Source organism: Papio anubis, chromosome 20, assembly GCF_008728515.1.
Source record: "Papio anubis isolate 15944 chromosome 20, Panubis1.0, whole genome shotgun sequence".
Taxonomy (NCBI): domain Eukaryota; kingdom Metazoa; phylum Chordata; class Mammalia; order Primates; family Cercopithecidae; genus Papio; species Papio anubis.
Genome location: NC_044995.1, coordinates 29,367,339 through 29,389,053, shown reverse-complemented (window position 1 = coordinate 29,389,053; position 21,715 = coordinate 29,367,339). Strand labels below are relative to the sequence as shown.

The 21,715-nt window shown below is 41.2% G+C and overlaps 1 protein-coding gene across 6 annotated transcripts in view; it reads right to left on the bottom strand.

Moving 5' to 3' along the window:
* LOC101003406 (zinc finger protein 726) overlaps positions 1–10,777 on the bottom strand; it is a 125,082-nt gene extending 114,305 nt beyond the window's left edge. For 4 of the 6 annotated variants that reach the window (XR_004180478.1, XR_004180479.1, XR_004180480.1 and 1 more), the window contains exons 1-2: positions 10,363–10,723; positions 5,344–5,470 (exon numbers count right to left, since the gene is read on the bottom strand). Coding sequence is in view for 3 of the 6 variants with exons in the window: in XM_031660315.1 (XP_031516175.1) it covers positions 5,344–5,470; positions 10,363–10,365 (130 nt within the window). In the remaining 3 variants the exon portion in view is untranslated. Of the gene's footprint in view, positions 1–4,766; positions 4,863–5,343; positions 5,471–6,580; positions 8,344–10,362 lie in introns of those variants that run through there. The other 2 variants (XM_031660318.1, XM_031660316.1) reach the window with 2 other exon arrangements.
* Between the last annotated feature and the right edge of the window lie 10,938 nt (positions 10,778–21,715).

The following is a 21,715-nucleotide window of genomic DNA, read 5'->3' as shown; positions in this document are numbered from 1 at the left end:
AACAGAAAGTGGAAGGGTGTTTCTCAAGGGCTAAAGAGAGTACAAAATGGGTAAATGTTATTTAATGGATATTGAGTTTTAGTTTTACAAGATGTAAAATTTCAAGAAGTCTTTTGCATAACAATGTGAATATACATGACATGCCTGAAAAAAAAAATATATATATATATATATATTTATATTTAAGACAGGGTCTTAATCTGTCACCCAAGTTTGAGTACAATGGGACAGTTATGGTTCACTGCAGCCTCACGCTCCCAGGGTCAAGTAATCCTGACCCTCAAACTCTCAAGTAGCTGGGACCACAGGTGCACACCACCATGCCTTGCTATTTCTTAGAAAAAAATATTTGTAGAGAGAGTGTCTCCATATTTTATCCAGATTGGTCTCAATCTTTTGGGCTCAAGCAATCCTCCTGTCGCGGCCTCTCAGATTCCTGGTTTTACAGATGTGAGCCACCACCATGTCTGGCCCTGACATGTACATTTAAATAGATTGAAGAAGCTAAATTATATGTTATGTGTTTTTAAAACAATAATTTTTTTAAAAACTGGCAACGATACAGGATTACAAATCTTTTTTAAAAATTACCTTCAAATCACAAAAGAATTATTCTCACACAAAGGAAATACATATTCATCATTAAACACATGGTGAAAATAAGGCTATTTCCAAGGCTACTCCCTTAGACAAGATAAAACCAACATTGAAAATGAGCTAAGAGGCCAGGCAAAGTGGCTCATGCCTGTAATTCCAGCACTTTCAGAGGTCAAAGTGGGCATTTCGCCTGAGGTCAGGAGTTCGAGACCAGACTGAGCAACATGGAGAAATACCATCTCTACTAAAAAAGATATATACAAAATTGGCTGGGTGTGGTGACACATGCCTGTAATCCCAGCTACTCAGGAGACTGAGGCAGGAGAATCACTTGAACCCGGGAGGCAGAGATTACGGTGAGTTGAGATCGTGCATTACACTCCTGCCTTAGCAACAAGAGTAAAACTTCCTCTCAAAGGAAAAAAAAAAAAAAAAAGAGCTAAGAAAGAATATATAAGGTATAACCAAAATTGGGGTCATATTTGTAGATATAAACACACACACATATATATAATTTGATTGTGATAGACATGGCTCATTTATCTTTTAATTAAACTCCGCATTAAATTAAAGTATACAGAACATAATATATAAGTAAAAGCAGTAGGCACAATAAACTGACGTTAGGAAACTTACACTACATTACAAAAAATACTAATATAGAACTGCAACACAATAACAGAAATGTTTACTCATTACATCTAGTTGGCAACATTTATGTACATTAACAGATAATTTGTCTAGATAACTGCAGTGTTTGACTGTAACTGTGCATTCATGGAAGGCAGGCATTTAAAATTACTGGCATGTATTGTATGGCAATAAAATTTCAGAGAAAATGCAGCACAATCATAAATAGGAGATGGTAATGAGAAACTTCTAATAGATTTAAGCATTTAAAAGAAACTAGTGTCCATTTTTATGTTTTAAACATATGCTATTTTTACACAAAATAAAACTACTGTAATCCAAGTTTAGAAGCAAAGAATAGCCTTACGTTGCTAAATTATATATATATTTAGCAGAATATGGTCAGAGCCTCATATATAAAACAAATATTTGGGGAATAAATTATGTTATTATTTAGATATAGGCTGACAAAAGTGGTTGAAAATTCTATAATTCCTTTTTGCCTGCCTGCATATTCATTATCTAATTTAATTCAGGAACAACATGTAAATTCTAGTATATTGCCCTACATGTCAGAATGTAAAATTACAGATACATTTGAAGTAGAAAACAGAATGTAAAAATTTATATGGAGAGTGACATTAATAAGAAAAAAATAAAAGGTGACCTATTTGCTTATCCCCTGACAGCAAGAAAATGTGTCACCCATTCCTCACAAAAATGCTTTTATGAGAGAACGAGGCATCATGGTTCACACCTGTAATGAAAACTATATGGTACATTACAGTTGAAGAATTGCTTGAGGTCAAAATATTAAGATTTGCCTGGATTATGTAGCAAGACCTCATCTAAAAGAAAAAGTGCCTTTAAGAGAGCTCTCAGATCCAGGAAAGGGGTTGTGAAACTCTGCTAAAGCCCAAGATTCAAGGTAATTCTGTTTAGAAGGCAGGCCCCCATTCCGGCTGCAAACTACATGCAAACTACTGTTTTTGGCTACAGACAAGAAAGTGCTCCACCTAACTTGGTTCCACTGAGAATTTTAAACTTAATTCTGTAACCAGCCCAAACTCTTCACAGCCACAGTCTTGGGGGCCAGCAGTGGGGAGCAGGGCGGGGGGGCTGCCCTCCCAGAGGCCTGGAGGAAAACCTCCATTTATAGCCATGATGGCAGGCCTCAGACCTTGGCCTTCACTGTGGTCCCTGAAGCAGTTTCATGCCTCCAGTTCCAGCTTCCCTAGCCACAGTTCATGGCCAGTTCTGCCTATGTAGAAATCCAAAGTGACCTGGGAAAATCCTCTCCTGTACTGGGTGAAAGCCATGCTCATCCACATCCTGATATAAAAAACACCATATACAGACCTGACTGCAGAAACCTGCCCTTGGGTCTGCCCAGCAGAGCAAAGTCCTGAAGGATATTCACTCTGTCTAAAATTTAAATGAGAATTACAACTATCCAAACCCAATTTAAGCAGACAACTAAAAGTGAACTCTTGTGCAAACCCAGCAGACTTAAAACCAAGCTACAATCCCTCTTCACTACAAGCCCAGAGGGCATTCTATCACCCTGGGGGTACAACAAAAACAGATTTTTAGTTTCTGAGACCAGTTTATAAAATCCTGAAGAGGTGTTTGCTCCTTCAAATTTACAGACACCAATGCAAAACTATTGTTTCTTGCTGTCAGTGCTTCTATTTTAACATAGCACTGAAAGTATGTGAAAGAAGAAATAGTCAAAAGGAAAATTTAATCACTGAAATTGAAAACCAGTAAATAAAACGTTGCTGTTTGTAATTATGTAATCTTATATATAAGAAAAGTACATTAAAACTTGTTTAAACTAATGAATACACTCAGTTGATTAGCAAAATATGAAATTAACATACAATTATGTTATCATTCCATACACTTAAAACCATCTCTGATAAAATAGAGGAAAAACATTCTTATTTACAATAGCAATAAAATAATCAATTTTAGAGCAAATATAACCAAGGAGCTCATAAGTCTTTTAAGTGAAAGATGTATCAATAAAAAAAATTAGAGAGGACACAAATAAATTTAAAACTATTTTATTTCTATTGAAAGAATAAGGATTGTGAAACTGCCATATTATCTAAGGTGATCTCTAGATTCAATAAACTCTGTATCAAAATTCCAGTTATTTTTTAACAGTAATGAAAAATACAATCCTAAAATGTACATGAAACTACAATAAATTTTGAATAGCCAAAGCAATCTTGAGGAAAAATAACAAAGCAAAGGACATTATACTTTATAATTTTAAACTATACATATATATATAGAGAGAGAGAGTCTTGCTCTGTCACCCAGGCTAGAGTGCAGTGGCACGATCTCAGCTCACTGCAACCTCCGCCTCCCAGGTTCAAGCGATTCTCCTGCCTCTGCCTCCAGAGTAGCTGGGATTACAGGCGCCCACCAGGCGCCCAGCTAATTTTTTTTATTTTTAGTATAGATGAGCTTTCACCATGTTGGCCAGGCTGGTCTCAAATTCGTGACCTCGTGATTCACCTGCCTTGGCCTCCCAAAATGCTGGGATTACAGGTGTGAGCCACCACCCCCAGCCCAAACTATATTTCAAGACTATAGTAATGAAAACAGGATGCCCATTGCAGCCAATGGAAACTGGACACAGCAGTAAAGTGAACATGTCAGGTTATAAATGACCCTGTCTCCTTTGTTCAGTGTACTCTCGTGGCAAAACTGCTGGCGAGTGTACCCTTTCTGCAGGAAGTAAAATTGGTCATATTAAATAAAAAAAAAAAAAAAAAAAAAAAAGAAAGAAAAAAACAGGATGAAATGAGCAGAAAAACAAACAAACAAACAAAAAACCCAATGAAACAGAAACCACTACTCTCATGCAAAAACAGAATTTAAAAAATAGTTTAGGCCAGGCACGGTGGCTCCCGCCTGTAATCCCAGCATTTTGGGAGGCTGAGGTGAGTGGATCACCTGAGGTCAGGAGTTTGAGACCAGCCTGGCCAACATGATGAAACTCCGTCTCTACTAGAAATACGAAAAATTAGCCAGGTGTGGTGGCATGCACCTGCAACCCCAGCTACTCAGGAGCCTGAGGCAGGAGAATCACTTGAACCCGGGAAGCAGAGGTTGCACTGCGCCGAGATCATGCCATTGCACTCCAGCTTGGGCCACAAAAGCAAAACTCCATTTAAAAAAAAAAAAAAAATTAACATAGAGTGTCTCAAAATTACGCAGATATCTATCTGTCCACAAAAACAAGAAAAAGTCAGATTGCACGTTCTTTTATATGCCATGAACAGTACTTTGGCTGTCACTGTAAACGTTAAGGAAGATCACTGAAGGGAAAGTAGAATTCTTTGAGATTTTATAAGCATAAGCAGAAGATGCCCCTATGTGAGAGTATAATTTTTTTAAAATTTCAGGCTTCCCAGAAACTTATTTCCTTTGGAACGCAGCTTTCCAAATCACTTTAAAGACTGGCTTTCTTCTTGACGTTAGACCTCTCATCCATGTCATCTGTTGTATTTACTCTCACCTACCTGGGGGTTCATCCACCATCTCATGTCGCTTCATATTCCAGGGCTCTTTGTCTTTCTCCAGACAGATGATGAGGTCTGGCTTAGAGACAGCAACACCTGTTTTATTAAAAATAATTAACATGAATCTTGCTCATATTCTCCAATTACCAAGTAATGTGCAAAGTAAAAGGGATATAATAGAATATTCTAATAAATTTATATCATATACTAATTTATAACAGAAATTTTTAAATATTTAGAGAATATTTTAATTGTGCAGGTTCTTAATTTCACTGCCTGATACTACTGAATCAAAAATTGGTAATGGCGCTTAGATTTTAAGCTGTGAATAACAATATTTTATGCCACTAAGCTTCTGAAATTACCACTAATCTAAAGTGAAGGACACAGATCAGCACAGGAATGAGGAAAGTTCAGGTTAAGATGAAACATCTTGAAGAAATTTTTTCTAAACAGACAAATCCCCAGGATTTTCTTGAAAACAGAAATATGAAAGCATAAATTACCAGAAAACACTACGAAAGAAAAATAAAAACTTTAGTTTATATTAAAAATTTTGTATTAAAGTTATCCTCACCCAGGAAAGCCAGGTTTCTGTAGTTCTCTAACATCACATTCCTATATAAATTCTTCTGTGCAGTGTCCAGGCACTGCCACTCCTCCAGAGAGAATTCTATGGCCACATCCCTAAATGTCAACAGTCCCTGGAAAACACACACAAACACAAATATTTACAAAGTGGCTATGGACAGAATTTTTCATTTGACTCAAGGTAAAATCAGAAAGTGAACAGAACTGATTCTAACTTATAAGAAGGACTGAAATTATCCAATAAAATAATTGTCAAAACACAAACGTTTTCTAATGTATTCTCTAACTCTGAGAGAAGAGAGTGGCATAATATCCACATCAGTGTATATATGATACTTGTCTGAATGATAAAGTGTAAAAATGTACTAACATGTACATTTTTGAGTGCTGTATTTACATAATACAGAATGAGTTGTGTATATTTTTCAGATGAAAAAGACATAGCTGTTTATATTTTTCAGACAAAATAAACATGTTGAGTTAGAAGGTACCATTCAAATTTAAATGTGTACAATAAACTGGACATCTCGTTAATGCAGATTATTTTTTCAGGAGATCTGAAATAAAGTCTGAGTTACTGAATCCCTATCAAGCTCACTAGTAATGCAAATGTTTTGGCCCCAAAAGACTATTTTGTCAAATATCCAATAAGTGGAAGAGTCTGGTTTTTTTCAGTTTTTCTGGTCTGTAAACAAAGATGAGAGCTTTCATTTACCAACAAAAGATAATGCAAAGACTACCTAAAAAAACTGGCAGCTGCCAATTAAATGTGATGGTTTATGCACATCGGCTGCATAAAGATACTTAATGATGAAGAGAAAAATAACTCCATATAGAAAAAATCTGTGAGAGCTTATTAAGTGAGTTATTAACATCAACTGCACCAGGACAAGTTTCTATAGTGTGCTGATGCACCCAGGACACAGCATCACTACTGAGATATTGCCCCCACGAAAGTAAATTGCAGTCTGAATTTAACCATAAGAAAATATCATTTTTATGGAAAGTCCAAGATACAGCTATCTTCCATGTTCTACAATTTTTAATAGTGATTTTAAGTAGTCTTTCTTTAGCACCCTAATAAGCAGGTATCTCCTGATAGTTTTTTCATAACTTCCTGGGTAATAAATGCCATCCTGTTTAAACGAGCATTTTCTTAATCGTGTAATGAATGCATAGATGTTGAATACTGTAAGAAATTCTTCTTCAAAAGTTTAGCTTACTTAAGTTTCTTTGCCCTTTTTTTCCTTGCTTTCAAGACGAGACGACTTCTTTACTCTCTGCGTTCCCCCTTCCCTGGTAAACAACCTTTTCCCCAGTTCTTATCTATGCAGTTCACATCCCACATCTGCTACACACTCTGTGAATTACTCCTCCCATCGCAACGGCTACTTCCGCTGAAACTGATCTTCCTGCCTTCCCGATATAACCGCATTCCTGCACTTTTCAAGTTAGCCAACTGGGTTTAGCCAATCGGATGGTGCCGTCCAACTCCAGCCAACGGAGGCAGGACACAGTAAGAAAGACAAGCTGCTTTAGAGGTAATAAAACTCCCCTACTTTCCTTTGTTCTTCATGGCAACCAGACCTATGACCTACAAGGGGCACCCTCCTGCAGCTTAAGCTTTAATTTCCATGTTCGAGTTATTAATTTCGTTTTTGAAACTAAAACTGTTAGAAAAACTCAGCAAAATTACTCAAGCACAGTGTTCATATAACCAAAGAACATTTTAAGGTGCTTACATTTTATACCTCAGTAAGAAAAGCAAAAGTATGTATTCCTTTCAGGCAGTAAATGTATTATTATTTGTATTAAAAATCATGTAGTAAACAAAAAAAGGATGTACAACAAAGATATTCACTGTCAAAATTCTACCCTGCTAAGAAAAGGAACTGAAGTTTTCAGTAATACACATAACTCACCAATTATCTACCACATTTTTTTGGGAAATGTATTCATTGTCTACAGCGAAACTGAAGAGAGATTTTTCTTTTTTTCCTTGAGCTACCATTCTAAAAGTGAGATGGAATTCTGTATTAAATCACTCAGCCATAAAAACGCATGCTTGAGAAAATTTCTAAACTGAGAAAGATAAAGTAACAGTTTTCAACAAATAAATTATTAAATTTTTTGAAACTCACCTTTTATGCCCTTTGTAAATATTTTCTTACCTTTCCAGCTCTATTAATAAAATGCAATATACAGTTAAAAAACTGAGGTCAGCTGAGCACAGTGGCTCATGCCTGTAATCACAGCACTTCAGGAGGCCAGGGAAGGTGAGTCACTTGAGGCCAGAAGTTTGACACCAGCCTGGCTAGCGTGGTGAAACTCCATCTCTACTAAAAATAGAAAAACTAGCTGGATATGGTGGTCCACACCTGTAATCTCAGCTACTTGGGAGACTGAAGCATGAGAATCACCCGAAGTGGGGATTTGGAGGTTGCAGTGAGCAGAGATGGCACCACTTTGCTCCAGCCTGGGTGACAGAGGGAAACTCTGCCTTAAAAAAATACATAAACCTTAGGTCAAAATAAGTGAACAAATCCTTTCAAGGCACGTCTTACCCGTGTGTCAAGTCAGGCCATTCGATTAGTTTATTGTCCCATCCCATCCTTCTCACTTATGTGCTCAATAACCCCTCTCAGGAGACTCTGAACTATGCCCCAGTGAATGCCTCAGGCGCATTTTACACGGCAAGTTCTTACACCACCACAATGGAGTCAGTTTTTTGGTTTTTGGTGGTTTTTTGGTCTTTTGGAATGCTGATTTTTTTTCTAGAAATTTTTTACTATTTTTCTTGCACTATTTTTCTGACCCCTAAAGGAATCCGGGACGCAGAAATTATTTTTCTCCTCAATGCTTGTATCTATTGGCTGACCAGCAATGTGTCTCCAAGAAATGAAAGTTGGGTTGGGTGAAGACAATATTAGTGTCTCAAGGAATTAAGTTTTTTTAAAAAAACAAAAGTGCATGAAAATGCCTCTTCAGCCCCAGGCATGTCTACACACTTGAGAAGCTACCTCAATACCTCAGGTTGTCCTATGAGAGAATATGGCCAGTAGCTGATAATTCACTAGACCTCTAACAGAGACTGAGCCACAGTGGTGCCATTGTTCACCTGTAATTACTCAAACCCAGGTCCAAACAAAAACTGAAGGGTGACTGAAGACATATCACCCTATAAACTTTCCACAAAAAAAAAATCTTGACCCAAAAACATTCTGATAAGATACATGTGACTAGGGAAAATAAAAGAAAAAAATACACAGAGATAGTTTACAATAGTGTCAGATTATTCTTTGCTTTATTTTCATAGGAAATATTTACCCAAAAAAAAAAAAAAATCTTTAAATGTGCCATCAAATGCTTTGACAAAAAATAATTAATTCACCAGGCACGGTAGCTCACATGGATAATCCCAGCTCTTTGGGAGGCTGAGGAGGGTGGATCACTTGAAGCCAGAAGTTTGAGACCAGCCTGGCCAGCATGATGAAACCCCGTCTCTACTAAAAATACAAAAATTAGCCAGGCATGGTGCCAGGCATCTATAATTCCAGCTGCTTGGGAGACTGAGACAAGAGAACCATTTGAGCCCAGGAGGCGGAGGCTGCAGTGAGCCTAGATCATGCCACTGCACTCCAGCCTGGGTAACAGAGTAAGGCTCTGTCTCAAATATTAAAAAAAAAAAAAAATTATTCATTAAAATAGGTATCAATATGTACACTAAAGGACAAATAGTTGATAAAGTTATTTAGGGAGGAGAAACTGGCATTTGGCAATGTCACGAAACTGGAAATTTAGTATCTTACTGCAAGCCAGTCAGGCTGGAGGAATAGGGGATGAGGGGTGGACTTGAGGCCCTGCTTGGGACACTAGTGAAAAATTCAGGGAAAAATCAGTCCCCTGTGGAGTGTGAAAATCATTAATTGGCAGGAAATTAGATTTAGGTGGCTCTATTTCCTGGATTTCTACTTCAAAAAAAAAAAATCTAAACTGAAGAGCATTTTTTGATAAATTACTACATTGGCAGAAACGAAATCCAGGCTTAACCAACTATAAACTGCCAATTAAGCTCTTATTACACAACCAGGATATTTCCACCTTGATTGTAAAAATTAAGAAACTAGGACGGGCACAGTGGCTCATGCCTGTAATCCCAAAACTTTGGAAGGCCAAGGTGGGTGGATCACCTGAGGTTAGGAATTCGAGACCAGCCTGACCAACACGGTGAAACTCCCCCATCTCTGCTAAAAAAAAAAAAAAAAATTGCCAAATGTGGTGGCGGGCCCCTGTAGTCCCAACTACTAGGGAGGCTGAGGCAGAAAAATCTCTTGAACCCGGGGGGCGGAGGTTGCAGTGAGCCGAGATCACACAACTGCACTTCGGCCTGGGCAACAGAGAGAGAAAACAAAACAACAACAACAACAAAACAACAACAAAATCTACATAACTGTACCTAGCCAATTATGGAATTTGGTTTTCTTTATCATGAAACTTTTAAAAGCCTTTCCTTCCACGGATTACAAATTACAAACCACAGCAAGGTGCTCTAAAATTTTTGAATCATACTTCGATTAAATTATTTAATGTTTTTGCAGTGACGCTCATAAATTTTTAATAGGAAAAAAATGGCCTGAAAACCCCGCGGATCAAAGCTCTTCCCATTGATGAAGCCGCACCCCGAGTCAGGATTCTGCTCTGACCTTTCTCCCGTGGTCCCTGCACAATCTGAGAGAGACGCGGGGCTACTGGTGCAGAGCTGCCCAGAGAGGGCTCCAGGCCAGGGCACAGTCACTGCGCAGGGAAGAGACAGGACGCCCGGAGCCCGGCTGTCAGCGCCGCCGCCATCTCATGGCTGAAGGGGGCTGAGGCCGAGCTGAAGGAGAACTCGGGGTGCAGATTGTAAAGCTGATTGCGGGGAGGCCTGAGTCCCGCCACAGCCGCTTCCCAACGGTTCCAGCCAGCCCCGTTCCCTCTCTCGGGATGTCAGACCCGGCACTCTCACCATTTCTAGGCTTCCAGGGGACAGGTCACAGGGCCACAGAGGCTGCGCCCCTAAAACCAGAAGACACAAAGCAGTGAGGACAAGACCTGAAGCTCCCGCTTCAGTTAGAGACAAAGGCCCCGCCAAATCCCGGAAGCCGCCCTGTTCGCTCCAGCTGTATGCCTGATTGGACAGTTCCCAGGACAGCGTCTCTGTTTGGATAACGTTTAAGACCCCGCCTTCTAAGGCCCCGAGTGACAGAAGATGTCATCAGACGTTGAGCTGAATGAAGAAAGATTGACAGCCTAAGCTTCAGCCTTTTCGGGCGGGGCTTCCTCCCTGAGCTTAACCAGGCCCATTCCAGAGCACGGAAAAATTCTGTCTCTTCTTTGCTGTCTCTTTTTTTCAATGTATTGAATGTGTGAATTTATTTTTTTTTTATTTTTATTTTTTGAGACAAAGTTTCGCTCTTGTTGCCCAGGCTGGAGTGCAATGGGACGATCTCGGCTCACTGCAACCTTCGCCTTCAGGGATCAAGCGATTCTTCTGCCTCAGCCTCCAGAGTAGCTGGGACTACAGGTGCATACCATGACACCTGACTAATTTTTGTTTTTTTGGTAGAGAAGGGGTTTCACCACGTTAACCAGGCTGGTTTCGAACTTCTGACCTCAGGAGATCCACCCGCCTTGACCTCCCAAAATGCTAGGATTACAGGCGTGAGCCACCACGCCTGGCCAACTCGATATTATTCTTTTTTTTTTTTTTTTTTGAGATGGAGTCTCGCTGTGCTCCCAGGCTGGAGTGCAGTGGCGTGATCTCGGCTCACTGCAAGCTCCGCCTCCCGGGTTCGCGCCATTCTCCCAGCTCAGCCTCCCAAGTAGCTGAGACTACAGGCGCCCGCCACCACGCCCGGCTAGTTTTTTGTATTTTTAGTGGAGACGGGGTTTCACCATGTTAGCCAGGATAGTCTCGATCTCCTGACCTCGTGATCCACCCGCCTCGGCCTCCCAAAGTGCTGGGATTACAGGCTTGAGCCACCGCGCCCGGCCGATATTATTCTTAAAGCAAAATTAGGAATGCCTTTATTCCCCAGATGTTGGAATATCTGGGCATTCCTCCATCTGGTTCTGCTTAGTCAACATTATTAATTCGTTTCTTTAACCATAAACATCTAGAGGCTAGGAATGCCTAGTTTGCTGAGAATGCAGCCCAGCAAGTCTCAGCGTCATTTTCCTAGCTCTCTCTCAAAATGGAGTCACTCTGGTTCAAATGATTCTGACATATTTTTCCCCTTCTTTTACAAGCGGACCCTTAATCCTAAGTGTTGCAGAGAGATTAAGATTCGTCTTCTGTAACTTTTTCAGGCTGATTAGGGGCGATAATATTCCTGCCTAACCATCGGGCTCTCTTGCATTCAGGGTAGAGAGAAACTCAGTCAGACAGTGTTGGTGTGGTGAAGGTCGTTCATAACTTTGAGTTCCAAAGAAAGGTGATATCTGGAAGACTACTAAGTGTCCAATTTAAGAAAGCATTTAGTGAGCTTGTCTTGCATTCCTACACTAAGAGTACAACCACAATATATTCCAGAACAGCAAAATAAAATTAGTAAAATTATTCCAAGTAAACTAAACAGGAAGGCCTTTCAAGAAGTGGGCAGTTGTTGGAACCAAACTGGTATATGGTTGACAGCACGTAAATGGCAGAGATATATGAGTGCCTAAAACTTTTATGACCTGGGTAATGTTATGTAAATAGTCTGGAGCATACACAAAACATTTGGTTTTGATCAAAGCACAGGTTTCCTTTGGGTCTCTGTTAAAATATCTACATACCCAACAGTTTGTTTGATTATGTAGAGAGGATGAAGTCTGTGCCCACTCAGTAAATAAGTTACTCTCTGCATGATTCCAACTAATACCCAAGAGTAGAATGCCAATCCATATCTTTATGTTACCCATCCCTTTCATTTCTTCTGAACAAGAGTTGGAGGTCACTGGCTCATGGGGATAAACAGGATCAGTCTCTTGTGTTCAGCTGGCCTGTAGGACTTCATAAAAGGCAGGTTTAATTCGAGTTAAGTGGACCCAGCTATTTATTCCCAGAATTTTAACTGCAGTTGGGGTACTATAGAGAACTTGATAGGATCCCTTCCACTTTGGGGAAAGTTGATCTGCTGGGGGTCCTTCTTTCCAAGTTTTTAATAGGACCCAATTTCCTGGCTGGGTTGTAACAAGATTATATTCCTCAGTCGGGGAAGGGAGTCTTTGATTTCTATATTCAGAGTGTGTTTTGTACTTGTCACATAATTCTATAGCTTGAAAGTATCTGTGTCTACTAGAAGGTATGTAGCTAAAAAAGGCCTTCCATACATTATTTCAAAAGAGCTGAGCTGCAGATTTCCCTTAGAGGCCACTGGAATCTGTAGTAAGGCTACAGATAGTAAACACAGCCAGGTCTTTGATGTTTCTTGGCATAGCATAGCAAGAGTCCTTTTTTGAGTTTGATTAGCAATTTTTACTTTCACTGAAGACTGTGGCCTTCACACTGAGTGAAAGCAGTACTAAATTTCTAGGGCTCAAGATATGTTTTGTGTATTTGTCACTGTGAAAGATATATCGGCCATTATCTCTATGTAAACTCTTCAACAGCCCAAATATAGGAATTATTTCATTTCTTTTCTTTTCTTTTCTTTTCTTTCTCTCTCTCTCTCTGTCTCTCTTTTTCTTTCTTTCTGGCAAAGGAGTTTCACTCTTGTCGTCCAGGCTGGAGTGAAGTGACATGCTCTAAGCTCAGTGCAACCTCTGCCTCTCAGGTTCAAGCGATTCTCCTGCTTCAGCCTCCCAAGTAGCTGGGATTAGACATGCCCACCAGCACACCTGGCTAATTTTTTGTATTTTTAGTAGAGATGGGGGTTTCATCATGTTAGCCAGGCTGGTCTTCAACTCCTGACCTCAGGTGATCCACCCAACTCTGCCTCCCAAAGTGCAGGGATTACAGGCATGAGCCACCTCACCCAGGGGCGTAATTATTTCTTTTAGTAGGAGTTTGGGAATCTCAATTGCCTTTTCAGATTGGTTAGGAAAAGCCTCAATCCAAACAGTAAAAGTGTCAATGAATACTAATAAATATTTAAACCCTTTACATGTGGGCATCTAAGTATAGTCTATTTGCCAATCTTCACCAGGGTATGTTCTTCTATGCTGAACAGGCCTTACTAAAGGAGGAGATAAACATTGGTCATTTGGGTTATTTCAGGCACGTGGTTCACAGGCTCGAGTAACCTGGTTTACTGCTTTAAGTAATCCTTTTTCTATAAAAAGCCAAGACATTATTTGAAACAGGAAATCTCTTCCCAAATAGGTAGAGTCATGCAAATGTTTAACTATTTTTCATTGATTAGCACCTCATGTCAACAGTTTATCAGGAGTGTCTGGGAAAATGCCTGCTATTTCAATAAGCCTCCCATTGTCATCCACTGGTGTGCTTTAGCTTCTATGACTCCTTGGTGTGCTTTAAACTTCCAGGTGTTATTGTAAAGCCAGTTTATTGGATTCATCTACAAAAAAGAAGTTGGTGCAACTGCCTGTAGTCATCCAGGCATGATAAGAAAGTTGTGTAAGAAAACCAAGGTCTCTGAAAAACAGCATAGAGAATAGGTAAAATGGCATCTATGAGCTTGTCATTCTACCCCTGTGGCCATACAGTTTTGGGGCAACAGAGACTCATTATAATGGGTCAAAACAGAGTAAGCTGTCCAGAAGAAAGTTTTTTTTTTTTTTTTAGACAGAGTCTCGCTCTGTTGCCCAGGCTGGAGTGCAGCGGCACAATCTCAGCTTACTGCAACCTCTGCCTCTCAGATTCAAGTAATTTCCGGACTTTTTTTTATTACTATTTTTTATTTTTAGTAGAGATGGGGTTTCACCATGTTGGCCAGGCTACTCTTGAACTCCTGACCTCAAGTGATCCTCCCACCTTGGCCTCCCAAAGTGCTAGGATTACAGGCGTGAGTCACTGTGCCTGGCGAAAGTTAATATTCTTGCCTGCCATGGCAAAGGTTACCGAGTCTTCTCCAGATATATAGCTAGTTGTCTGATGGAAGCTGTGGCAGAAGGTCTCAGGCCCCGTCATTCTTGGGCACTTGCCTGGCTGTTTCACTCATCATTAGTTTGGGTGCCAACAGCTCTCTTCAGAACACTGGATTAGGGCTGGGCGCGGTGGCTCACGCCTGTAATCCCAGCACTTTGGGAGGCCGAGGCGGGTGGATCACAAGATCAGGAGATCGAGACCATCCTGGCTAACACAGTGAAACCCCGTCTCCACTAAAAATACAAAAAATTAGCTGGGCGTGGTGGCGGGTGCCTGTAGTCCCAGCTACTCGGGAGGCTGAGGCAGGAGAATGGCGTAAGCCCGGGAGGCAGAGCTTGCAGTGAGCCAAGGTCGCACCACTGCACTCCAGCCTGGGCGACAGAGCGAGACTCCGTCTCTAAAAAAAAAAAAAAAGAAAAAAAAAAAAAAAGAACACTGGATTATCCCTCTTCCAATAGTCTGTTTTCTTACAGTGTGCACACTGATTTATGCCCAAAGCACAATGACTCAGATGCCCAGCTTTGGGCTTTTCACGTTTCAGCTTCCCTTGTTCAAGCCAAGACCTAGGAGGGCAACCCCACATGGGAGGTTAGCTTAAGGTTGCAACCAACAGCTGCACCTTGTGGAGGTCCTTCTTCCTCTTTCTCCTTCCTCCACTTTGTCCCTGTTATTAAAAACTAAAAATGCCATATCCAAAGCTGTTCCTTAGAAGTTTTGGGACCCATAGCTGCTTTTACTACTTTTCTGTGGATATCAGGGGTAGACTGGGTTATAAAATGGACTCCCAGAAGGATTTATCTTTACCTTGAGGCAGGATCAGTGTTAGTATATTTCCTGATCGACTCAACTAAACGCTATTGAAACAAAGCTGGATTCTCATCTTTGCCCTGAGAAACTTCCTTAACCTTTTCATTGTTAACAGGATTTTTCTTACATTTCTTCATCTCTTCCAACAAACAAGTGACCATATGATCTCTTCTCCCAAGTCCTCTCTGCCCTTTGATATTCCACTCTAGATCTTGATCTGGAACTGCTATACCTCCAGTCTGATATATATTATGGTTCAGGCTGCAAGCCAATAATGCATCTGCATGGATCCTAGCTTCCGCAAAATGCATTGTTTCTCTTCCACTGTACAACAGAGACAACAAAACATACAGATCCTGCCAAGATAAAGTATAGGCCAGAGTTAACTTTTCAAACTCATCTATGAATTTTTCTTGATCTTCAGAGAAATGATCAAACTTGTCTATTATAGAGCCAAACCAGACAGAGAAAAGGGTCCATGTCCTCTCACAGTGCCTTCTTCCCCATTTGCAACCTAAGTGGACAGAGATTTCCCTTTGGAGGTTGATAGGCAGCTCCATTATGAGTAGTACCCACTGGGCTCCATTCTTCAGGGTGTGGTGGGTGTAGAGAGGGACTAGAAGGGTAAGGTGGAGGGACAAAGTGTTCTCAATAGAACTTTCAGGTGGACTAGGGGCAGAAAGGACCGACACATCTGAACCTTCAGACCTGACAGAAAGAGGTTCCACTTCACCTAAAAATGCCTGCTGAACCAAGTGGCAGGGGGGCTTGTCATAAAGGATCATCTTGTATGTCCAACTCTTTTTCTTCTATTTCCCTCATGAAACATGCCCATGCCTGCTGCAGGGTTTCATTCTGACTGAGCAGCAAAAATGCTTGAACTTACGATATTTTATCCCATTTTCCCTACCACGTACAGAACAAATCAAGTTGAATTACTGTATAAGTACTCATTAGAGGCATTTTTTTCTTGTATCATTCTGAAGTTATTGCTGATTTTCCATGCTTATCATCCTTAAGAAAGCGCACACTCTTAACCCAATCTGTAATCCCTGATCCTGAGGTTTTGGTAACCTGATGTTTCTGTTTTGTTGTAGACAGTCCTGAAGATGAGTTTTCACCCCAGATAACAGAATGACAAAAGGCCAAGATGTGGTTGATACAGCTGGTGAGAGACATTGGGTGAGGAAAGACCAGGCTCTCCAAGCATTCAGACACACCTGTGCAACTGTCCTTGCAATTAGGAGCCAGGCCCCAATGAGCTTCTCACCACATGTGTCTTTGAACTTTCTAGGTCATGCTGTTGATTAGTTTCCTCTGCTGAGCAGGTAGCTTATAGTCAGAGTATTTACAACCAGGAGAATGTTCCAGGCCATCCCTGAGTCAACTTAAGATAATCAAAAGGTTAAAATGTAATCTGAAATATATTTACTCAAGGTCAGATATTGAGGATGGCCACCAGGAGGACAGGTTTAAGTTGCCCTGAATATATGTTTCAATTAACAGCCATTGAAAGTGAGTCTTTTCAAAAAAGTGAGAAGGCAATCCGTAAGTTGTTTACCAAGAATTCATATTTAAATGCATAAGCTATTGATTGGCTACATATATTCTTTTGTTTTAGAAATTCCAGAATAAAGAGATAATGGGTGAGACTGCTAGTCAGAAACAAAATGTCTTTAAACAACTGTCCCTAATCCCAGCACTTTGGGAGGCCAAAGTGGGTGGATCACCTGAGGTCAACACTTCAAGACCAGTCTGACCAACATGGTGAAACCCCATCTCTACTAAAACTACATAAAAAAGAAAAAAATTAGCCAGGCCTAGTGGCGTACACCTATAATCCCACCTACTCTGGAGACTGAAGAAGGAGAATCGATTGAACCCAGCAGGTATAGGTTGCAGTGGGCTGAGACTGTGCCATTGCACTCCAGCCTGGGCAACAGTGCAAGAAAGAAAGAAAGAAAAGAAAAGAAGAAGAGTCACTATGTTGACTCTGGGGTCATGAACACATATGACAGTCAGAATTTTTACTGTGGACTGCACTCACCTGTGAAATCAGTATCTCTCCAGTGGGCACTGTCCATGTGTCAGGGTAACAGTGCTAACATTTGGTAGGTTGTGCATATGGAAACACAGTCTAACCTGTGTGCTTGGTCCTGTGATGACACTCTCTATACCATCCAAAGTCTTTATACAAATGTGAAAGAAAAGTAATCCTTTATGACGTTATTATCTAGAGAAGACCCAGGAATATACCCATTTCTCTTAGTTACAAGTGCCAGCATCTCTCCTTTTGGCTGATTCATGGTATTAGTGTCATTATCACAACTGTGAGCTTGGGTAAGGTATATGTCACAACCCAAACTGTGAGTAGAAAGAAAGCAAAAGACTAACATCACCTGGGTGCTGGGTCAGAAATATGTCACAATTTTTCCAGGGCACAGAGTCATATCACCTGGTTGCCTGGCCAGGGTTATGTTACAATTTTCTCCAGAAAGCTGGGCACAAACAGCAAAGACACATTACTTGGGTAATGGGCCCAGCTATATGTCACAATGTTTTCCGCAGTTAAGACCTGGGTACAAGAAAAACACCACCTTGTTGCTGAAGCCAGGGGTCTATCACAATCTTCTGTGTGGGCATGATGCAGATGCAAGAGGAAAGTCACACCTCAAAATAATGGATGCAGAGATATGTCACAAGGCCTCTTGTGGGCAGGGCCCAGGCTGGAGCCTCTCACCTACTTGATTTGACCCAGCAATATGTCTTTTTTTTTTTTTTTTTTTTTTTTGGGACGGGGGTCCCCCTGTATTCCACGCTGGAGTGCAGTGGCCAGATCTCAGCTCACTGCAAGCTCCGCCTCCCGGGTTCACGCCATTCTCCGGCCTCAGCCTCCCGAGTAGCTGGGACTACAGGCGCCCGCCATCTCGCCCGGCTATTTTTTGTATTTCTTAGTAGAGACGGGGTTTCACTGTGTTCGCCAGGATGGTCTCGATCTCCTGACCTCGTGATCCGCCCATCTCGGCCTCCCAAAGTGCTGGGATTACAGGCTTGAGCCACCGCGCCCGGCCTTACCCAGCAATATGTCTTAATACCTAAAACACACAGGGCCAATTTGAAAGAGGAGAGTGATAAGGGCTGGCACAGTGGCTCACACCTATAATCTCAGCACTTTGGGAGGCTGAGGCTGGCAAACCACTTGAGGTCAGGAGTTGGAGACCAGCCTGGCAAACATGGCAAAACCCCATCTCTACTAAAAATACAAAACTTAGCTGGGTGTGGTAGCACACACCTGCAATCCCAGCTACTCGGGAGGCTGAGGCAGGAGAATCACTTGAACCTGGGAGATGGAGGTTGCAGTGAGCCATGATCACACCACTGCACTCCAGCCTGGGATACAAAGTGAGACATCTCAAAAAAAAAAAAAAAAAAAGAAAGAAAGAAAGAAAGAAAAGAAAAAAGAAAAAAGAGAGTGATACAACCAGATGCTGGGTCCAGTGATAGGTCACAATCCTGCCTTTATACAGGGCTCAGCTAGAAAAAGAGAGTTACATCACTTAGGTGATAAACAAAATATGTCATAATTCCCCTATTAGAATGGCTCATGTGGGAGAGTTAGATCACCTAGGTGTTGGACCCAGCCATACACAGTTTTTAATATACACAATATACAATTTGTATATTGAAATGTGGCTGGGCCCAACACCGTGTGAGACTTGAAATATGCCCTTTTTGGACAGAGCCCAAGCACTAGAAGAGAGTAACATCACCTTATTGCTAGGTCAAAAAAATATGGGACCATACTTCCTGAAAAACGAAGAGCCCATGCAGCAGTCTACCTAAATTAGAACTTCAGAGATATGTCAAAACACCCTATGTGGGCGAGGCTCATGTAGAAGAGAAAAGTCATAACCTAGGGCCTTCACCTAGTTATATGTCACAATCACCCCAGTGGGCAATGCCCAGGCATGGGAAAAATATTATGTAAATGCATAGATGAGTGATCTGTCATAATCCTCACTGTTGACAGGTCTGAGACAAAAATAAAAAGTCATATAATCTAGTTTAGTGGGCCAAGGACATTCACTATGCCCTCTGTGGACAGGTATGAGACAGAAAAATTACATCACCTGTGAAATGTCACTAGGGATTAGTCACTCTGGCTTCTGTGGTCTGGGCCCAGATAGGAGAAAAGAGAAACATTACATAGGTGCTTGGCCCCGATATGTTACAATGTCTCCTAGGGAAAAGCCCGTGTAAAAGTAGAGAGTAACATCAAATAGATGGGTCCAGGAATATGGCAAAATGCCTCCTGTAGCTGGGGTCTGGGTAGGAGATTCATATCTCCTGGGTGTTAGACCCAGCAATATGTTACAGTAGCCAATGTGGGCAGGGCACAGAAAGGACAAGCACATTACCTGGGTGCAGGGACAAGTGATATGTCACAATGCCCTCTTTGGCAGTACCAAGGCATAAGTATAGAGTCACATCATCTACATACTGGTTCTAACAATATGTCCCAATCCCATCTGTGTGCTGGGCCCAGGCAGGAGAGTCAAATCACTCAGGTTATGAACAGAGACGTGTGTCACAATCACATATGCAAAAAGGCTCAGGGATAACATGAATAATTTTTCACATATTCCCATTCTAGATATGAGAGTCAAGACCATTTGGAGATTGGGTCTAAGTACACAAACCACAATCTCAATGTGGATGAATTCATGAATAAGAGCCTCATTCTCTCCTTCAGACTGTGTCTCTCAGTAAACTCCATTGTTTCACAGGTGTGCTGAATCTTGATCTGAGTCACCAGCTGTGGACCAGATCCACATATGAGAGTCAATTTTGCAACTTTCTACTGCCTCCAGGGATGAGATTCAGAACTTCAGAATAAGACTGTGTTTATCTAAAAGGATGACATATTTATGGTTGACTGGTTGTGAATACCAGTATCACAATGTCACCTGTGTGCTGGACCATGTAAGGGTCTTTATTGAGGGTATGTGAGGGCTTTATTGCTGGGTCTGTCCCACAGACCCTGGTTGATGGATGAAATGAGTACTCAGACACAGGTATGCAGTGTAAGAGCAGCTAAGGGACTGCCTGGCTGTATTGGACAGAGTGCAGCACCAAGAAGCTGGAGCTGCTTTCTTTTATTCAGTGCAGGCACAATGCTGAAAACCTGAAGCCAATACAACCTGCAGGTAATTAACATTTATTGTTCCCCTTTCAAGGAATGTCATGTGTGCAAATGATCAAAGGTCAGTTCCTGGTCAACATAAATGAACAAGCCTGTTTAAGATAAATTTCCCCATATTCCCTTGTATTTACTCCTCACCCCCTGACTCAAGGTTATAGAACAGTTTGCCTTCAGCTATTCTGCCCCAGGGCTCTGCAGGACCTTCCAAACTTTCAGGAGGTTTGCATTTCCCTATAGATTTTTCACCACTCTGACCGATCCCCCCACTTCTCCCCCCTTTTTTTTGCATCAAGTTTTGATTATTGAAGCATACAGATGTGAGCAGTGACAGGTTTGACTGGCATAGTGGTTACAGCTTGTGTCCCAGCTTTGCATCCTAGAACCAGTAAATAATATAAAACAAACATGAGTATAATCAATATTATTCTTTTGCAATCAAGGAGTGGTATGTAGTGGTACTTGCCACCTCAGTCCAATGTATGCCATTACTGAGGGACCCCACCAGAGCTATGTCAATCCCTCCCAGTCACTCAGTCACATTTTTAGAGGCTAGAAAGGGGATCTCTGCCCAAGTAACAGTGTGGAAGAAAGGTGGATCTAGAAGATGGGCCCAATAGAATATAGCAGGTACAGGTTTCAGGCAAAGTGAGAGAATAAGAAGAATCAATACCCTACAAGAGTTGCAATGTACAACAGAAAGCATAGAAAGGAACACATTATCTGAGTGAATGGTTTCTTTTTCTGCAGCAGAATTCACTTAGCCTTCTGAGTTGTCTTCTTCAGCATCTCCCAGGTAATGTCAGTGGCCTGTGATGTCCAAGGAAGTGGCATTTTCCGGGGTTGCAGGTTCTGCAGGATCATTTCCTTCATTTTTGGTACTGGGTTGGGTCCTGGCCATGCTGTGGTAAGGTTTGGTGTGTCACGCTGGAATCCAAAGAGGACTTGAGGGGACGTGAACACAAGCATATCCTCTTCCCCATGTTAACAAATAATTTGGACCACACTATACATTACTATTTGCCGAGACCAGCTCAGTCATGGAGACCCTAATCTAGTGGTGCTAGAGGAATTAAAGACACACACACAGAAATATAGCATGTGGAGTGGGAAATCAGGGGTCTCACAGGCTTCAGAACTCAGAGCCCCGAACAGAGATTTACCCACATATTTATTGACAGCAAGCCAGTGATAAGCATTGTTTCTATAGATTATAGATTTACTAAAAGTATTGCTTGTGAGAAACAAAGGGATGGGCTCTGGCTAGTAATCTGCAGCAGA